Here is a 15,647-nt window from a genome sequence, read left to right as displayed (position 1 = left end):
CCTCTGTCCCCAGCAGCCCTCCAGCATCCCGGCACTCCAGCAGCTGGGGATTGGGGGGAAACAAAAAAAAATCCACGCAAATCTCAGGCTTTCGGGAACGCTGCCACTCTTTCTCCCCGCAGGCTCCTGCATGCAAACAAAATAATACAAAAAATCTTCCCCCCACCCCGGTGCAAAAAAAAAAAAAAAAAAAAAAAAAAGCCCCCAGGCCCCGCGGCAGCATCGCGCCGGGGCCGAGAAAGGACACCACGCGCCCCGTGAGCCGGCCGGCGCCGTCCCCGCCGGAGGAGCCCCCGGAGCCAGGCTCAAGCCCGCTCGCCGGCCCCGATCCACCGGCCGCGGCTTTCGTTCTTATTGAACTCCCCCTTCAAAAACAAGCGGTGCCGCCGCAGCTGCAGGGCCAGGTGCCGAGAGCACGCGCGGCGGCCGGAAGCCGACCTGCCGCTTTCTTTCTCCGGGCCTTTTTTTTCTTTCTTTCTTTCTTTTTTTTTTTTCTTCCTCTTCTTTTTTCTCCTTCGTTTCACTGGGGTAACTTCACTTTCTAAAGAGCTGCTGTCCCCTCCCAGGTTTGGGGATGAGCCACCGGACCGGTCCCACCCCGGGCTCAGCTCCACGCTGGGTGCCGTGGCTGTGCCCGGGCTGGCTGGCATCTCCTGGGGCTCCGTCCGTCCGTCCGTCCGTCCGTCTCGGCGGACGGGAGCAGCCGCGCGGTGCTGAAAACCTGCCCCAAAGACTCGCAGCGGCGGTGGTGAGGAAGGGCAGTGGGGGGATGTCACCCCCCCCCCGGCGCATGGCACCTGCAGGCCCCCAGGGGACCCCCCCGGGCCCGGCTTGTCACCCCTCCCTGGGCCCAGATGGACCCCAGTGGGCCCCCCCCACCCAAAAGCTGCCTTCTCACTTTTCCGCTTTCACTCGCCCTCGCCGACCTTGTCCGTGGGGGCTTTCGGCTTCATTTTCGTTTCTCGTCATCCTTTTTGCTTTAAAACCAGGGCCACAAAACCAGCCCCCAAATCCCCCTTTGAGAGAGGAGCAAAAGGGCATTGGGGAGGCCAGAACCCCCCCCCCCAGCACACAGGGGGACGCGGGGGACATCTCAAGGCACTCCAAAACATCACAGGCGGCTCGGCACCCCCCATTGCGGACGACGTTTCCCCCCACGGCACCGCAGGTTCCCCCCGCCCCGAGGGATGCTGAGGTTTCCCGCAGCCAGACCCAGCCCAGGACTCCTGGGTCCCGGCCGCGTGTGGTTTCGGAGCTGGCTGGCCCGTGGTTTCCGGTCCCGCCGCTGCCCTGAGCTCGGTGGCCTTGGGGCACCCTGGTGCCAACGCAGGCCCATCGCTACGGGGCAGGCTTGCCCGTACAGCTCCGTGCACCCGGCGCGCCATCCCTGCGGGAAGGCTTTGCCGAGCCGAAGCAAACGTGACCCACCAGCTTTTCCTGGGAACACTGGAGGGGGCCCAGCGTGGCCTCCTGCACCCACCTCTTCCCCCGCTGGCCCAGGGCATCCCCCGTCCCTCCACCCCCAGCAAACCCCATCTCCCCACCCCTGGGGACACCCACACATGGGACCCCCAGTTGCTGGGAACTGGGGGTGGTGGGGACACATCGGCTGCTTGAGGCCCCCCCCCCAGGACGGGGAGCCAGCAGACACCCAGCTCTGGGAAAGAGCTGTCTTGGGGGCAAAGCAACCCCGTGGGCAGCTCCGGGGGCAGCCTGTCCCAGGACGGGCGCAGACCCCACCGGCCAGCCCCTCCTGGGGGCTCCCCATCACACACCTGGGGCTGCTTGCAGCTCCGATGGGGCTAAGAGGGGCCATTAACCCTTTGGTGGCCAGCGTGGGGCACCCGGCACCCCTGCAGCACATCAGTCCGTCACGGGATCTGTCCGTCATCGCTTGGGCCTGTTACTGTAGCAGCTGGGAAAAGGTGCTATAGGGAGAAACATGGGGTGGGCGATCCAGGGTCTCCCCTTTGCCCTTTGAGAGTTGTCAGCCAGGTTGCCCCAGTGCAGCCCAGTCACCCCAGTAGCTATGGGCAGGCCGGGGTGCAAAGAGCCGAGGCAGCGGGAAGCAGCCGGGGGGGGGGTTCCTGCAGCCCAGAGCTGGGGAGACCCTGGCTGCTGCAGGCACGGGGTGAGTCTCTCGGGGTGCCGGGACAGCGCTGAGTCTCTGCTCGGGTGGGGGGGTTATTTGGGACACCCCCATGGCGAGGCTGAGCTTGCTCCAGCGTGCCAGGGCCATGCAGAGGGGTCGGGGTGCCGGCAGTCCCAAATCATCCCCCGTGGGCAGGGGGATGGGGAAGCCTCACAGGCCCTCCCTCCCCTCGATGTCCCACCGAGGCAGCACCCCGCACCCCGACCCCGGGCAGCCGTGCGCCGTCGCAGGCAGCGCCCTGCCGCCGGCTCACCCGGGCCCCCGCGGCGTTTCCTCCCCCGGCAGCTGCCCCAGCCCCGCTTCCCCGCCGGGCTGCGCTATCAGATCAGCCTCCGCGCGGCACCCGGCTGGCGGGGTGGTTTGGGGGGAGCCGAGGGCCCAGGACTGATGCAAAGGCCCCGCGGTGTTGCAGGGCTGAGCCCGGCTGTGGCAGAGACCCCGCGGAGGGGCTGCAGGCCAGCGGGGGCACCGCAGCAGGAGGCCACGGTGGGGCTCAGATCTTCCACCCGTCCTGAGGGTCCTGACCCCCAAAGCCCTTCCAGGTGCTCAGCACCAGCTCCCCGGCCAGGCAGGGGAGCTCTCTCCTCCTGCAGCCCAGCCTGGGAGCAGGGGAAGGACTGGGGAGGGCTGTCCCCATCTCCTACCCTGGGCCATGGCAGCCTCAGGGTTTGGGGACAGGAGGGATGTGGTGGGGGAAGGGGGCAGGATGAGGACCCAGAGCATCCCTCTCTGCCCACCCCAGACTGTGCATGGGGCCAGGGAGACCCACGTGCACCCACAGCCTGGGCGAGCCAGAGGACGCAGCCTGGGGGGCCCGAGCCCCACCTCCCCACCCTGTGCACCCCGTGTTCCCCGCACACGGGTTCCCGCAGGCGCGGTGGGATGGCGTTGGCCTGCCCGGGGCGTTTGCGGGATGCGTGTGTGCATGCACACATGTCCATGCGATGCGTGTGTGCATGTGATGGGCACACGTGTGTGCACACGTGATGTGCACATGGCTGAGCGTGAGCATGTGCACGGGCACGTATGTGCACGCATGTACCTGCGCCCGCCGTACCTGCCCTGCCGTAAGTACCTGTGGGCGCACGCATTCCCTGCCCGTGCCGTAAGTCCCCGTATGCGCACGCCGTGCCTGCCTGAGCCGCTGCTGCCCCCTGGCGGGCGGAGGCGCCGCGGGGCTCGGCACTGCCCCCTGCCGGCCGGCGGTGGGACCGCCCCGCCGGAGCCCCAGCCACCAACCCCCCGGGGCCACCAGCCCCTGGACCACTGAACCCCCCCAGACCACCAGCCCCCTGTGCCCCACCAGACTCCTGGACCAATGAGCCTCCCTAGACCACCATCCCCCTGTGCCCCACCAGACTCCTGGACCACTGAACCCCCCCGAGACCACCAGCCCCCTGCGCCCCACCAGACTCCTGGACCACTGAACCCCCCTCCAGACCACCAGCCCCCTGTGCCCCACCAGACTCCTGGACCACTGAGCCTCCCTAGACCACTAGCCCCCTGTGCCCCACCAGACTCCTGGACCACTGAACCCCCCTCCAGACCACCAGCCCCCTGTGCCCCACCAGACTCCTGGACCACTGAGCCTCCCTAGACCACCAGCCCCCTGTGCCCCACCAGCCTCCAGGACCACTGAACCCCCCGAGACCACCAGCCCCCTGTGCCCCACCAGCTCCCTGGACCACCAGCCCCAGTTCCCCACTGGCCCTGGGACCACCAGCCCCCAGCTCACCGCCCCCCTGCCGTGGAACAAGCCCGAGCAGGGTCCTCACACTGTCCCTGTGGCTGCACCCATGAGACCGAACAGGACAAGGTGGGGGGGGGCACAGCTTTAATTGGGTTGGGGTGAAGCAGAGCAGCACAACAGAGGGGACGAGCCAGCACCACCGTCCCCAGGGATGCAGAGGTGGCCACAGGCCATGGTAGTGCCCACAGGAGCCCTCCTCCATCCCCGGAGAGAGGGAGCGAGGAAGAGGAAGGCAAGGAGGAGTGGGGCCGAGGGCTCCGGCACGGGCCCCCGGTGGCCTCACGGGACCATGGGGCAGGCGACGCCGGTGCCCTTGAGGCTGCAGGAGCCTCCGGGCACCTTGTGCAGGTACTGCTGGTGGCAGTCCTCGGCGTAGAAGAAGTCGCCGGCCGGCTCGACGGCCGTGGTGATGGCCCCCCGCCGCCACTTGCTCAGCTCCTAGGAGCGGGCAGAGGGCAGGAGGCACCCACATCCCTGCCACCCACATCGGGGTGATGCTGGGCAGGGCTGCAAGGGGGGGGGTCCTCGCCTTGCCACCCTGACCCTCCCAGCACTCACCCCAGCACCCCCATGAGTAATAGGTACCCTATTACTTTTGCCCTGAGCAAACTAGGCCAGGGCAAAACCTGCTCCCCTCCCCCAGAAAAAAGCCTCAGTGAGGGTCCTGCTGCCCCAAAAGCAGGGCCCGTGCCCCCAGCCCTACCTCCTGGTAAGCTGCCATGCTCCGGCGGGCCTCTTCGCCCTGCTCGGGGCCTAGGGTGTAGATGACGGAGCGGTACTGGGTGCCCACGTCCTCTTGCTGCCTCATGCCTGGGGGGGGGGGGTGAAAGCACCCGGGAGGGGGTGATGGGGCACCCGTTGAGCCCAATCCCACTGGGAGGCAACAGGCACCCTTCGGCGGATGGGGAAACTGAGGCAGGAGGGGCACAGCTGCAGAGCTGACCCCAGGAAGGGGCAGTATGATGGTGGGTGCAGCACGCTGGGATGTCTGGGGCTTAATCCTGCCTTGGCTCTGCACCCCCCAGCCCCAGGGCTGTGCCCTCCTCTGTGCCTCGGTTTCCCCATCCTGCCCTTCATGGCTTACAGGGAGCCAGGGTTTGGGAACTGGGGAGGGAATAAAGAAGCCCTGGGTCTCTAAGAGCACCTGCATGGAGCAGCAAGGGGTGGAGGTGCAAAGGACCCTCCTTGGAGCCGATTTGGGGGCAGCCCCCGGGGCAGGGCTCTGGGGCAGCCCCCAGGCTGAACCAGGGACCCTGTCACCGCCAGCCGGCCCTGCGGTTCAGCCCTACCTTGCGTGGGGTCATGGTTCTCCCAGAAGACTTTGAGAAGGTCCTTGTAGCTGATCTTCTGGGGGTCGAAGACAACCCTCACCACCTCCGCGTGCCCGGTCAGCCCTGCGGGGCAAGAGCCAGCCCTGCACCCGCGTCCTGCCGGCATCCCCCCTGGCCCAGGGGCCAGGAACGGGGCCGCGGGGGCAGACTCCCCCCACGCGGTCCTCATCCCCTGCCCGAGAGCTCCACGTGGCCTCCTGCAGCCCCAGGGGCAGCCGCCGTGGCCAGGCAGTGAAACCCCCTGAGGTCGCAGCCAATGCACCGGCCTGCTGGGAGCTGAGAACTGGCAAATTCGTGAAACTCATGCAAACCAGGAGTTTTGGCAGGGGTTGCACTGAGGGTGCCCAATGTCTCCTGGAGGGACTCCAGCACCCTGGAGACCACCCATACCCCTTCCCCTCGCGGATGGTGGGGATGAGGTGCTGCTCCCCCTCCGCACTGCGTTAAATCCCCGGCTGGAGACAGCAGCCGTGGATAATATTTCTTGCAGACAGATAATCCTCTGCAGCACCCCCTGCAAACTGCTTCTTCAGATAAGCCAGGCAGCCGTCTGTCCAGGCTGAGGGAAGATTTCAGGGGCTGGGATGGGAGATGAAGGGGGCGAATCAGCACCTGACCAACACTGGAGCACATCCCGCGGGAGCATCCCTGCTGCCCGTGGCCCTGCCGTGTCCCAGAGTGCGAACCCGAGGCCTGGACCCCAGGGAGGAAACCCAGCGCCGGGGCCCATGGAGCTGAGTGGGGTGCACAGGGGCACATTGCAAATTGCCCCGCCTGCCCCGACCGCCCCGTGCCGGGCACCCCGTGTCCTCCCAGCTTGCTGCAGCTTGCCCATCTGCTGGGACAGCCTAAGCCAGCTCCAAGCGGATCAGCGCAAGGCAGGGGCCGCAGGAGCCGGCCTTACACCCGCACTGGCCTCCCCGCTCGCCTCCACCCGTTGCAAAATCCTGCTCGGCCTTGCGACAAACTCCAGGGGCTGGATCCAGCAAGGGCTGGATCAGAGCAAAGCGGCCACCAGCTCCACCGCCCCCTGTCCCATCGACTCCCCACCACTGCCCATCACAGGCCCCTGCTCTGCCCCAGATGCGGGTGCAATTCAGCGACGCCTTGCAGCCTCCTTTGCAAGACCCTCGGAGGCTGAGGGCTTAAACGCAGCCTGGCAGGACGTCGCTGGGACACCCACCGTGAGGCATCTGGCGGGACACCCCTGCATGCGGCTCCCCAGGCCGCTCCAGCTGCTGGCAGAGCTGAAGGTTGGGAGGTTCAATTCCCTGAGCCCTCTGCCCCTGCACCCTGAAATGTCCAGACGGGGCGATCTCCCTGCCCCGGGGTGTGCCGGGGGCTCGGGGGTCCCCATCGCTGCGCGGGAGGAGAGAAGCTACCTGAGCGGACCTCTTCGTAGGTGGGGTTGGGGGTGAAGCCTCCCGCGTAGCCCACCTGGGTGGAGAAGACGCCGGGTATCTTCCAAAAGAGCCGCTCGACTCCCCAGAAGCACCCCATGCCTGCGGGGAGACGGGTGCAAGAAGAGGGCAGCCGGGCAGTCCCAGCTGGGTGCCCGTCACCGCAGTTCACGCTGGGGCCGCCTCCAGCCACCCCGAGGTCTCCCCGGAGGCAGGAGAGCGCAGGGAATGGCTCCGAGGGAGTTTCCTCCCCGCGAGCGCCCAGCGAGACCTGGGGGACCGGCCTGGAAGCAGAGAGGCGTCCGGTTACTGCCACCATGCCCATGAGCTCAGCGAGCCCTGGGCACTCGGGACCCCTGTTGCTGCCAGGATCCCTCCGGCAGCGGGGAAATCACTCACCGAAAATCGCCACCTGCATCTCGGCGGGGAACGGTGGGCACATGGGGTTCCCGTTGACCGCGTGCGTGGCTGGAGGGGGGGAAGATGCAGGGTCAGGCCCCTCGAGCCTGCTTTAGAAGGACCTGGCCGTGTCCCCTCTGCTCACAGCTCAGACACGGCTGCGGGCCACCGATCGTAGCCCCTGCTCCATGCAGCGCCTGAGGTTTGGGCACCAGAAAGCCAAGGGAAACCCACCCACCACCCATCAGTCTCATAAGCTGAAGAAGGACCAGCGGGCTCTTGCTAGCACCGGGGGAGCAAGGCTCCCCCACCACCACGGGTCCGTACAGCACCGTCCGTTGCTTGTGCCCCCGGGTGCTGCCCTGTGCACGGGGAGCCGGAGATGGGGCATTGCCAGGAGGAAAGTGGTACAAAACTGCAGCAGTCTCTGCCCAGCAATCCCATGTCCCCGCCAGCAGCAGGCACTGAGCCGGGACGGCTCCAGCTCCAGCTCCTCAACCTGCCTGGCTCCTGCACGTCACCCTAATCCTCCCCCTGATCTTGCCCCTGACCCAATCGGGGGAGCCACGGGGGGGCTGCAGCCTGCTGCGGGGATGCTCTGCCTCCCCATGCCACTGCCAGCCCTGGCGCCGCGGCGGCGGGTGCTCGGGCCAGGGAGCAGGCTGCTCTGGGGAGGACGGTGCTGGCGGCAGGAGGGAGGAAGGCTGCTGAGCATCCCTTCCCCCCTCCGGGCTGCGTCTCCTAGCAACCCCCTCTGTTGCCATGGCGAACACGTCCCCCATCTGCATCCCCATCCCACCCGGCCCATATAGCCCCGCTCCCAGCAGGGGCTTATCCTGCGGCAGGGCCCCAGCTGCAGGTGCGCAGGGGGGCCGCTGCCCTCCCTGGGCCGTGTGGCAGCAGGATGCTGCCCATGGTCCAGGGGTTGGGAACCCCCCTTCCCTGCAGGCTGCGGGGATCCAGGAGGAATAACTCCCTACGCAGCTGGCTTTGCTCCAGCAGGCGCAAGGCTGGGCCTGTGCCTCGTGCACCAGCCTCCCGCACCGGCACAGGGCGTCCCAGTGCCTGACTGGAGCCCTCCTTGCTGCCGAGGCCCGTTCAGAGCCAGGAAACGTCAGCCTGACTGCACTTGGCGAGACACCGGCTCGCATCACCGCTTTGTCACAGGGTGCCTGGCCAGCAGCAAAGGTGCGCTGAGATCTGGCCACTTGTGACACTTGTGGAGCACTAACACTCCACTGCCCCTGCCCTCCTCCGTGCTCCCCACTTCTGGGGTGTCTGGGGACCCTGCAGCCCTCTGTATCCCTGTCTGTCCCTGTGAGGCCTCGCTGGAGGTGAAATTATCCCCAATCAGGGGGTTAGCACATCCCTGCAGGGCCAGAGGAGCTCGGCCCCCCTCCAGCCCCCCCAGACACATCCGGGTGACAGCAACCAGCCTGGGAGGACGAAATGCCTGGATAGAAACACCTTGACCCCACGCAAGCCACAGTGCCGGGGAGACCGCAGCTCCCTGCCCTGGACTTCACCCTCCTGCCACGCTCCGGGGCCACTGCTGCCCCTCTCCAGCACAGACGCCACCGTGGCAGCCCCCCAAAACTGCAGGGCTCAGCTAGGTGCCAGTCCCCTCCCTGTCCCCTGCCACCCTCAGCCCCCTCGCCCTGGGGTACCTGACACCGGCAGCCTCTCTGCTCTGCCCGGCAGAGCCTCCGCCGGGCTGGGAAGCACCGTGTGCCCCGGCATCGCTCCTGCCGTCCCGGCTGAGCTGGCTGCAACTTTGGACTGGGAGGAGGGACCTGCGGGTGCTGGGAGGGGCGCTGGGGGACGCAGGCCGGGAGCCAGCACTCCCCGGGAAAGCCTCGTGTCCCCATCCTGGGGCTGACGGTCCCTCCGGGGTCTGGCTGGGTGTTGCCGTGTGTCCCAGGAGCAGGAGGAGGCCCGACGGGGTCCATGGCTGGCCAAGGGGCTATTCCCACTCCTGGGGCTGCCCGAGGCCATCAGACACCCCAGCGGTGACATCGAGGTGTCTGAGGCTACCGGCTGAGAGGGCACGAGCTGGATTAGGAGCCTGGACGGAGGCAGGAGCAGACGGGCCCTAGCAAACAGCCCTGCCCGACTGCTGCGGGATGAAGCCGCCGACAGCAGTCACTAAACTGGGGCACCGAGGGGGAGCAGGGAGCACCCAGAGCCTGGGCCGGGGCTGTTTTTTAGGCCATGGGCACATTCATGGGCCTAATTTAGCAATATGCAGCTGCAGGGAGGTGGGAGGGGTTGGCACCAGCACACCTGGGCTCTCTTCCTGATTTGCTCTTAGCCCACGTGCTTTTTCCTTCTGGCTAGGCCTCATTTTCTGCCTTAACTGCTCTCTCCCCGCAGGGAGAATGGGGTTTTACTGCCTGTTTCATTTAAGCAGTGAGCCGGGGAGAAGAGGGAAGGCGCACACCAGCCTGGTAACAGCGCGCAGGGCTGCTCCGTGAGCGCAACCCCTATGAGACATCAGAGAATCCAAGCTGGCGAGGCCTGTGGGAACGAGCCCCAGGGAAGTGCTGATGAAGGGTGGCCAGGGCAGGTGAGCGCTGATCAACCAAGAGATTGCTCCTGCCCCCAGCTCTGGGCCGTCAAGCGGGATGGGGACAGAGTCCTGGCACGTCCACCCCGCGTCTGTCAATCGTTAACTCGCGCGCGGCCAGCGGTGCCCTCCCAGGGCCCAAGTTCACTCCCAGGCTCGATTCAACCTTCCCTCAACCCCTTCCCTATGGCCTCAGCCACTTCCACCCCTCTGTGCACACAGCCAACCTTCACCCCGCAGCAAAACCCTTCGCAGCCACCCGTTGGCTCCGACACCTCCGGCAACACCTGCGGCTGGGCAGCACCCGGCACCCCAGGGCCGCCGGAGGTGGCTGGTCCAGGGCCCCATCCTCTCCGCCTTGCTGGGGCTGTGGTGCTCCTGCTGGGATGCCCGAGGGTTTCTCATGTGGTCATGGCTGGGCCTGATCCAGACCCTCCTGGCACCAGAAAAAATAGAGGAAGGGGAAAAAGGGAGAGGAAAGAAAATCAAAGGGAGAGGAGCAGCCCTCCCTTCCCGGCTATACAGGAGTCATGAAAGCTGAGGACAGGGAGGCGAGGGCAGGAGGTGGCAGGGTGGGTGGCTCGTCCTCTGGGCAGCCCTGCAGGGTGGGCACGGGGCCAGGCGGCGCCAAGCTCACGCTCCTCCAGCCATATCACAGCGGCGGGAGGCGCACATAGGCTGCGAGGTGGGGACGGACGGGGAGGCTGCGTCATGACGGGGCCAGCACAGGCAGATGCAGGAGGTGAGTTGCCCAGCCCAGGTTTGAGGGGTCCAGGAATAAAGTGCCCATCTGATCATCTGTCCACATGAAGAATTTGTAGCCTTTCCCAAAATTCCTTGGTTTAACCCCAATCTGAGCGTAAGCCAAAGAACAGCCCCTTGTAACCTCCCCAGCAAGGCCTGATCCAGCCTGATCGCAGCCCCGACAGGCTGGTCCTTGCAGAGAAGGGGAGAAGCGGGGCCCTTGCTGCCTGGCTTTGCAGAGCATCCCCAGAGCAGTGCCGTGGGAGCATCCGCTGGTGTTTTGCCCATCACACGCAGCGGAGCCCATGCATTGAGCTAACCCAAGAGATGCAGCACCCTGGGGTTACGCAGGAGCTGGGTGCTGCCCTTGCTGCAGGGAGCCAGCCCCTTTCAAACACCCCCCACCTCACAGCTGATAGCTCTGTCCCCCTCCTCTGCACTGACAAATTAACCAGCATCAGCTGGGGAAATCAGGGAAATGCTCACAGCAGCCGATCTTGGTCTCCCCATCCCTGCTCCGACGCTGTCCCCAGTCTCCTTGGGGCCTGTATCACATCACAGCCTGGGCAGGGAATGAAAGATCCTGCATGCTGTGGGCTGAGCAGGGAAGGGTTAAATCCACACACACACAGACACAGACACAGACACAGACACACACACACACACACACACACACACACACACACACACACACACATACATGCGCGCGCGCGCACACACACACGCACACGCGGCAAGGGGGGACCAGCCTGGCTGTGGCCTCATTCTGGCTGGGAAGGCGACAACGCCACCGGGCCTGTCACCTAGCAGCTCTCCGCTGCCATCGTGCTCCTTCTCGGGCTTTATCTGCCTGCCTGCGCCCTTCCTCTTCCTCCTCCTCCCTTCCTCCTTCTCCTCTTCCTCTGCTCCCTCCTGGGGAAGAAGCGTGGGGAGCCCTGCAGACGCAAAGGTAATGGTGATGGAGGGGGGCTGGGGGGAGGGTCCTGGGGGGCTACACCGCTTTATTGTCTGCAAAGGAGGGGATGGAAAGGGGGATGGGGAAAGTGGGGTGAGAGATGGGGAGGGGGGGACCCGGTGGGGTTGCCGGGGAAACAGGGCAGAGGCAGGAAGGACGGAGAGGGATGGAGCTGGCGTCAAAGCCCAGGTATTTGCGCTACGCTTTCCCGGGGCTGTGGATGGAGGGGGGGGGTGCTGCACATACCTACTGGGGGGGCACATACCTACGGGGGGTACATACCTACCGGGGGGGGGCACATGCCTACGGACGCCCCCGGCGGGCAGGGCCGAGCGGGGCGGCGGGCAGAGCCCCCGGCAGCACCACGGAGAGCGCCGGGCGCCTCCCGCTGCCTCCAGCCCGGCCGGATCCGGCCCCGGCGGCACAAAGCAGCGATGCCCCGGGGGGGGGGGTGAGGACCCCCCCACACACACCTTGGCAGCGCTCCGGGACCCACAGGACCACAAGCCCCCCGTGCAGTCAAACTGCCCCCCGGAAGGTGCCCCGGCTGGGGGGGGGGGGTGTGGCGGGGGGGCAGCGAGCTGCAACTGACCAGCCGTCGGGGCCCCCGCGGCTTTGAAACTGACCAGCCGCAGGTGAAATTGACACGGCGGCGTGGGGCCGCGATCCCCCGGAGCGACCCCTCCGGCCTGGGGTCTCGGTGCTTCCCCGGGGAAGGTGGGGGGGGGGGGCGCAGCCCTCTGTGCCGGCACGTAGAGCGAGCCCGAGCAGCGCAGTGCAGCTGCACCGAGGGCTCCGTGGGAAGCGGTACCCGAAATAGCCCGTCCTTTCGGGATTTAAGCTGCCGGTGGATGCTGCTGGGCCCTGGGAGCTGGCAGATGAGGCTTGTCCGCACTCCTGCAGAGGGGCTGGAAAACGGCTGCGAAAACCCAAAGGCGGAGGGGAAGCGAAGGGGATGAAGGAGAGGGAGGAACTCCCGGGGGTCGGCGAGGCATCACACCCTGCCGGGAAACGGTGCGGGCGCACCGCTAAGGAAACGGCATTTTCCTCTCTACATATTACCCCCAGGCCGGTGACTATTGACATCTTCCACGCGGTGGTTTTGCCCCTTCAAACCTCCGTGGCGTGGCCACAGGCCCCGTGGAGGCTCTGGGCCTGGAGCAACTGTTTCTGCCCCCTAAACGCACCAGTGGAGAGCGGCGCTGAGCCCGGCCGGGGCGGGGGCCAGGCTGGGGCCCCCTCGGGGTGTCTCTTGCGGGGAGAGCCCAGGAAAGCCGCAGGCACCGGCTGCAGTGGGGGGGACACATGGCTGCCACCGACCTGCTCACCCGGGAAAGGGAGCGTGTGCCCCGCCAGTGCGTGCGAGGGCGAGTGTGAGTGTGAGTACGAGTGAGAGTGTGCGAGCCCCCGCACCTCTCCAGCACCCATTGAGCTGCGGCCCCCCCGGGAGGGGATGGGGCAGGTCGGGCCCGGTGGCAGGCAAGGGCTGGGGTGGGGGGTGGAGTGGGAATTACCTGTGCTGAGTTTGTGTGGCCTCCACTGGCCCTCATGTGTCTGTTGCTGTTCAGAAACAAGTCCCGGCCAGAAAGGTGAGGGTGAGGGGGTCCAAGCTACCGGAGGGGGATTTGAGGTGATTTCTGTCATTTTGATTATTCTGACATTTATTTCGTTGCAGAAGTAGAGCAGGTGGGGTTTTCTCAGAGACCCATACAGGGAGCTTTCCCCCCCCCCCATCCCCTTTCCTACTCCTCTATGACCCAAGTTTCAAAAAATGCTTGAATGCACCCCCCAACTTGCCTCGCTTCTGCTTCCTGATGCAGCACCTCCCCATTCCACTACTACGAAGCAGCCCCCAAATCCCCCCCTAATCCCTCCCAGATTGATCCACTGGAGAGTTTAAGCCGGTAGGAAGATGTGCACCCCCCCCCCCGGGTTTCCATGGCTCTGAGGGTGCCGATTGCTTGACAAAAGCCGGGGGAGGCAAGGACAGCCGGGAGGGGGGGATAAGGGGGATTTGCTTATTATCTCATTCAAAAATAGCTGCCCCAGTGCTTTGGGACAGGTCCTCTGCTCGGGGCTGAGCAGCAGCCTCAGAGCCAGGCCTGAAAGATGCCAGATGGGGCCAGATCTGGAGGGGCATCGGCATTGCGGCTCCCTGCAGCCCCCTCTGCCCCCAGACCCACCCCCCAGGCCCGTGGCCCTTCTCTATGGGGCTGAGCTCTGGGGCAGAGAGGAGAGGGGCTCTCAGGAGAGTCTGTGCAGGAATTCAAATCGGAGAAGGGAGGATCTTGCAGGGCTCGTACGGTAACACCCTAAGGATTGGGCTGGGGCGGAGGAGTCAGGTGCATCTGATCTATCTACAGGGACAAGAGATGAAGGGAGCCCACCCATCCATAATCGGCCGCGGTTCAGTTGTCTGCCCAGTCGCACTCCCAGGGATAATCTGCCCTTCCTGCGGCGCTAAACCCTGCTGCCCGCCCAGCGCCACGGAGAGCAGGGCCCGTGCCCTCCCCGCAGCCCCGGGCTGGGAGGCAGCAGAGGCTCTGACACTAATCCTGCCCCTAATGCTGCCGAGCAGCCAGGAAGGATGGACGGGGGGATTTGCAACCCTGGGGGCTCCCAGCTCAGAGAGGAGGGATCTCCGGTCGCCCTCCCTGCCCTGGGGAGGTGAAGAGGCCCCCCCGGTGTGGGGGCATCACCCTGTCCCCATGGCTGCCCTCCCGGCTATAGCGCGCTGCCCTACATCAGGGGCAGCCTCGGGGTGGGGGGACGGGGCAGACCCTGGTCTCAGCATGGGGCGGTAACGGGGGCAGGGGACAGAGCAGGGACACCGGGACCCCGCTGCACGCCCTCAGCCATCGGCCCCAGCGTTTCGTGTTCACCGCGGACCTTGATTTAATGTCACACAATTAAGGCACGCGGTGAATGCCAAAGGGGGGGCCGGCCTGGGCTGGGGGGCAGCGGGGCGGCCGCGCTCGCACAGCCGCAGCCGAGGAGCCACGCAGAGACGCTGAAAACATCGTGGCAGCAGGCTGGTAAGGAAACGCGCCACTGCTCTGCCACGGGTTCCCGCAGGGATAAGTGAGGTCGGGATCAGGGACAGCATCCCCAGCCTGCCGACCCCCCCCCCCAGGACTCCCCAAATCCCTCGGGCCTCCTCCATCTCTCCCCCCAGGCCACCTCCGGGCCCTGCAGCCCTGCCTGTTCTCCCAGCCTCAAGGAAGCCCCCACGGGCGGTCATTTTCACAGGCCTCAGAAAGGCCTTTTTCTGCAACCCGATCGGCTGCTCCCAATCCCCCCTCCCCGTCCAGTCCTAGCTGAGACCATTGGGCTGAGACCATCGGGCCCCAGAGCAGCCCCCACCCCTCGGGGCGCCGGCACCCTCCTTCCCCAACCCAGATCCCCCGAGCCCTGCCTGACCTTTGCTGAGGACAGGAGAGAGGGTGACAGCAGGTGCCCAGTGACAGCCACCCACCTCAGGCCCCCCGTCCCCACCGTCCGCCCCCCCCCATAAAGTCCCACCTAGGGGCGCACAGGAGAGGGAGCTGGGCTCACCCCAGTGGGTCTGCAGGGTCCCCTGCCCCGTAACCCCCCCTGCACACCCCCATACAGCCCAGGACAGAATCGCCCTGAGCAGCCGCTCACAAACCCCCTGGTTTTTGCCCCCCCGGAGCCCTTTAGCCAAGCCCTGGGTTGAAGCGCAGCCCCCGTCTCCTGCTCTGGCAAACCCTGAGTTTTAGCCTCTGGCTCCTCTCCCTGAAAAGGCGACGCTGGAGAGATCCCCATGCACCAAGGGAGGACTGGGGCGCTGAGAAACAACCCCGTGCACCCAGGAGCCAAGGGCGAAACTCTCCCAGGGCCAGGCAGGGCTGCTCCGAAGCTGATCCCCGGCAAGCAGCCCTCAGATTAAACCTCCGCCGGACCGGGGGGACCAAAGACCCCATTGCTGAATGCGGGTGCAAAGGGAGCTCAGGCTGCGGGGGCCTGGTCGCACTGTACGTGCCCCGAGCCCGTGGCCAGGAGGGCTGGGGCGATGCTGGCCGGACACAGGGACCATCTGCGGGATTCACCCAGCCGATACTACTACTCTGTTGGTGACGCTGCAATTTTGCCTTCTCAGTCTTTTTAAATGTCCTCAGGTTGCTGCCTCCCTAGGGATGCCAAAATCCCCGTGGCAGCTCCCCGAGAGGCTCCGCGCTGCCCCCTCCAGCCATCCCCTGCATGCCAAGCCCCTTCTGGCCACGTTTCGGGCCCTGCACGACCCCCGGCTCTGCTGGGGAGCGACACGGACTGAAGGAGCCGAGACCCCCCGGGCCTCCCTCCTGCGCTGGCAGCAAATGTCCCCTCAGC

The 15,647-nt window shown here is 66.1% G+C and overlaps 1 protein-coding gene across 1 annotated transcript; it reads right to left on the bottom strand.

The window, feature by feature from the left end:
• Window positions 1-3,968: 3,968 nt before the first annotated feature.
• Window positions 3,969-8,825, bottom strand: LOC104145770 (peptide methionine sulfoxide reductase MsrA-like). The gene is made up of 6 exons (XM_068917571.1): window positions 8,700-8,825; window positions 7,033-7,101; window positions 6,616-6,735; window positions 5,192-5,296; window positions 4,606-4,712; window positions 3,969-4,340 (listed from the first exon to the last, which is right to left on the bottom strand). Exons 1-6 carry the CDS (start codon window positions 8,770-8,772, stop codon window positions 4,182-4,184), a joined length of 633 nt encoding a protein of 210 aa, XP_068773672.1. The 5' UTR covers window positions 8,773-8,825; the 3' UTR covers window positions 3,969-4,181.
• Window positions 8,826-15,647: the final 6,822 nt, after the last annotated feature.

The sequence above is a fragment of the Struthio camelus genome, chromosome 23, assembly GCF_040807025.1.
Source record: "Struthio camelus isolate bStrCam1 chromosome 23, bStrCam1.hap1, whole genome shotgun sequence".
Taxonomy (NCBI): domain Eukaryota; kingdom Metazoa; phylum Chordata; class Aves; order Struthioniformes; family Struthionidae; genus Struthio; species Struthio camelus.
Note: the sequence above shows the minus strand (reverse complement) of the source record. Positions and strands in the feature narration are given on the sequence as shown.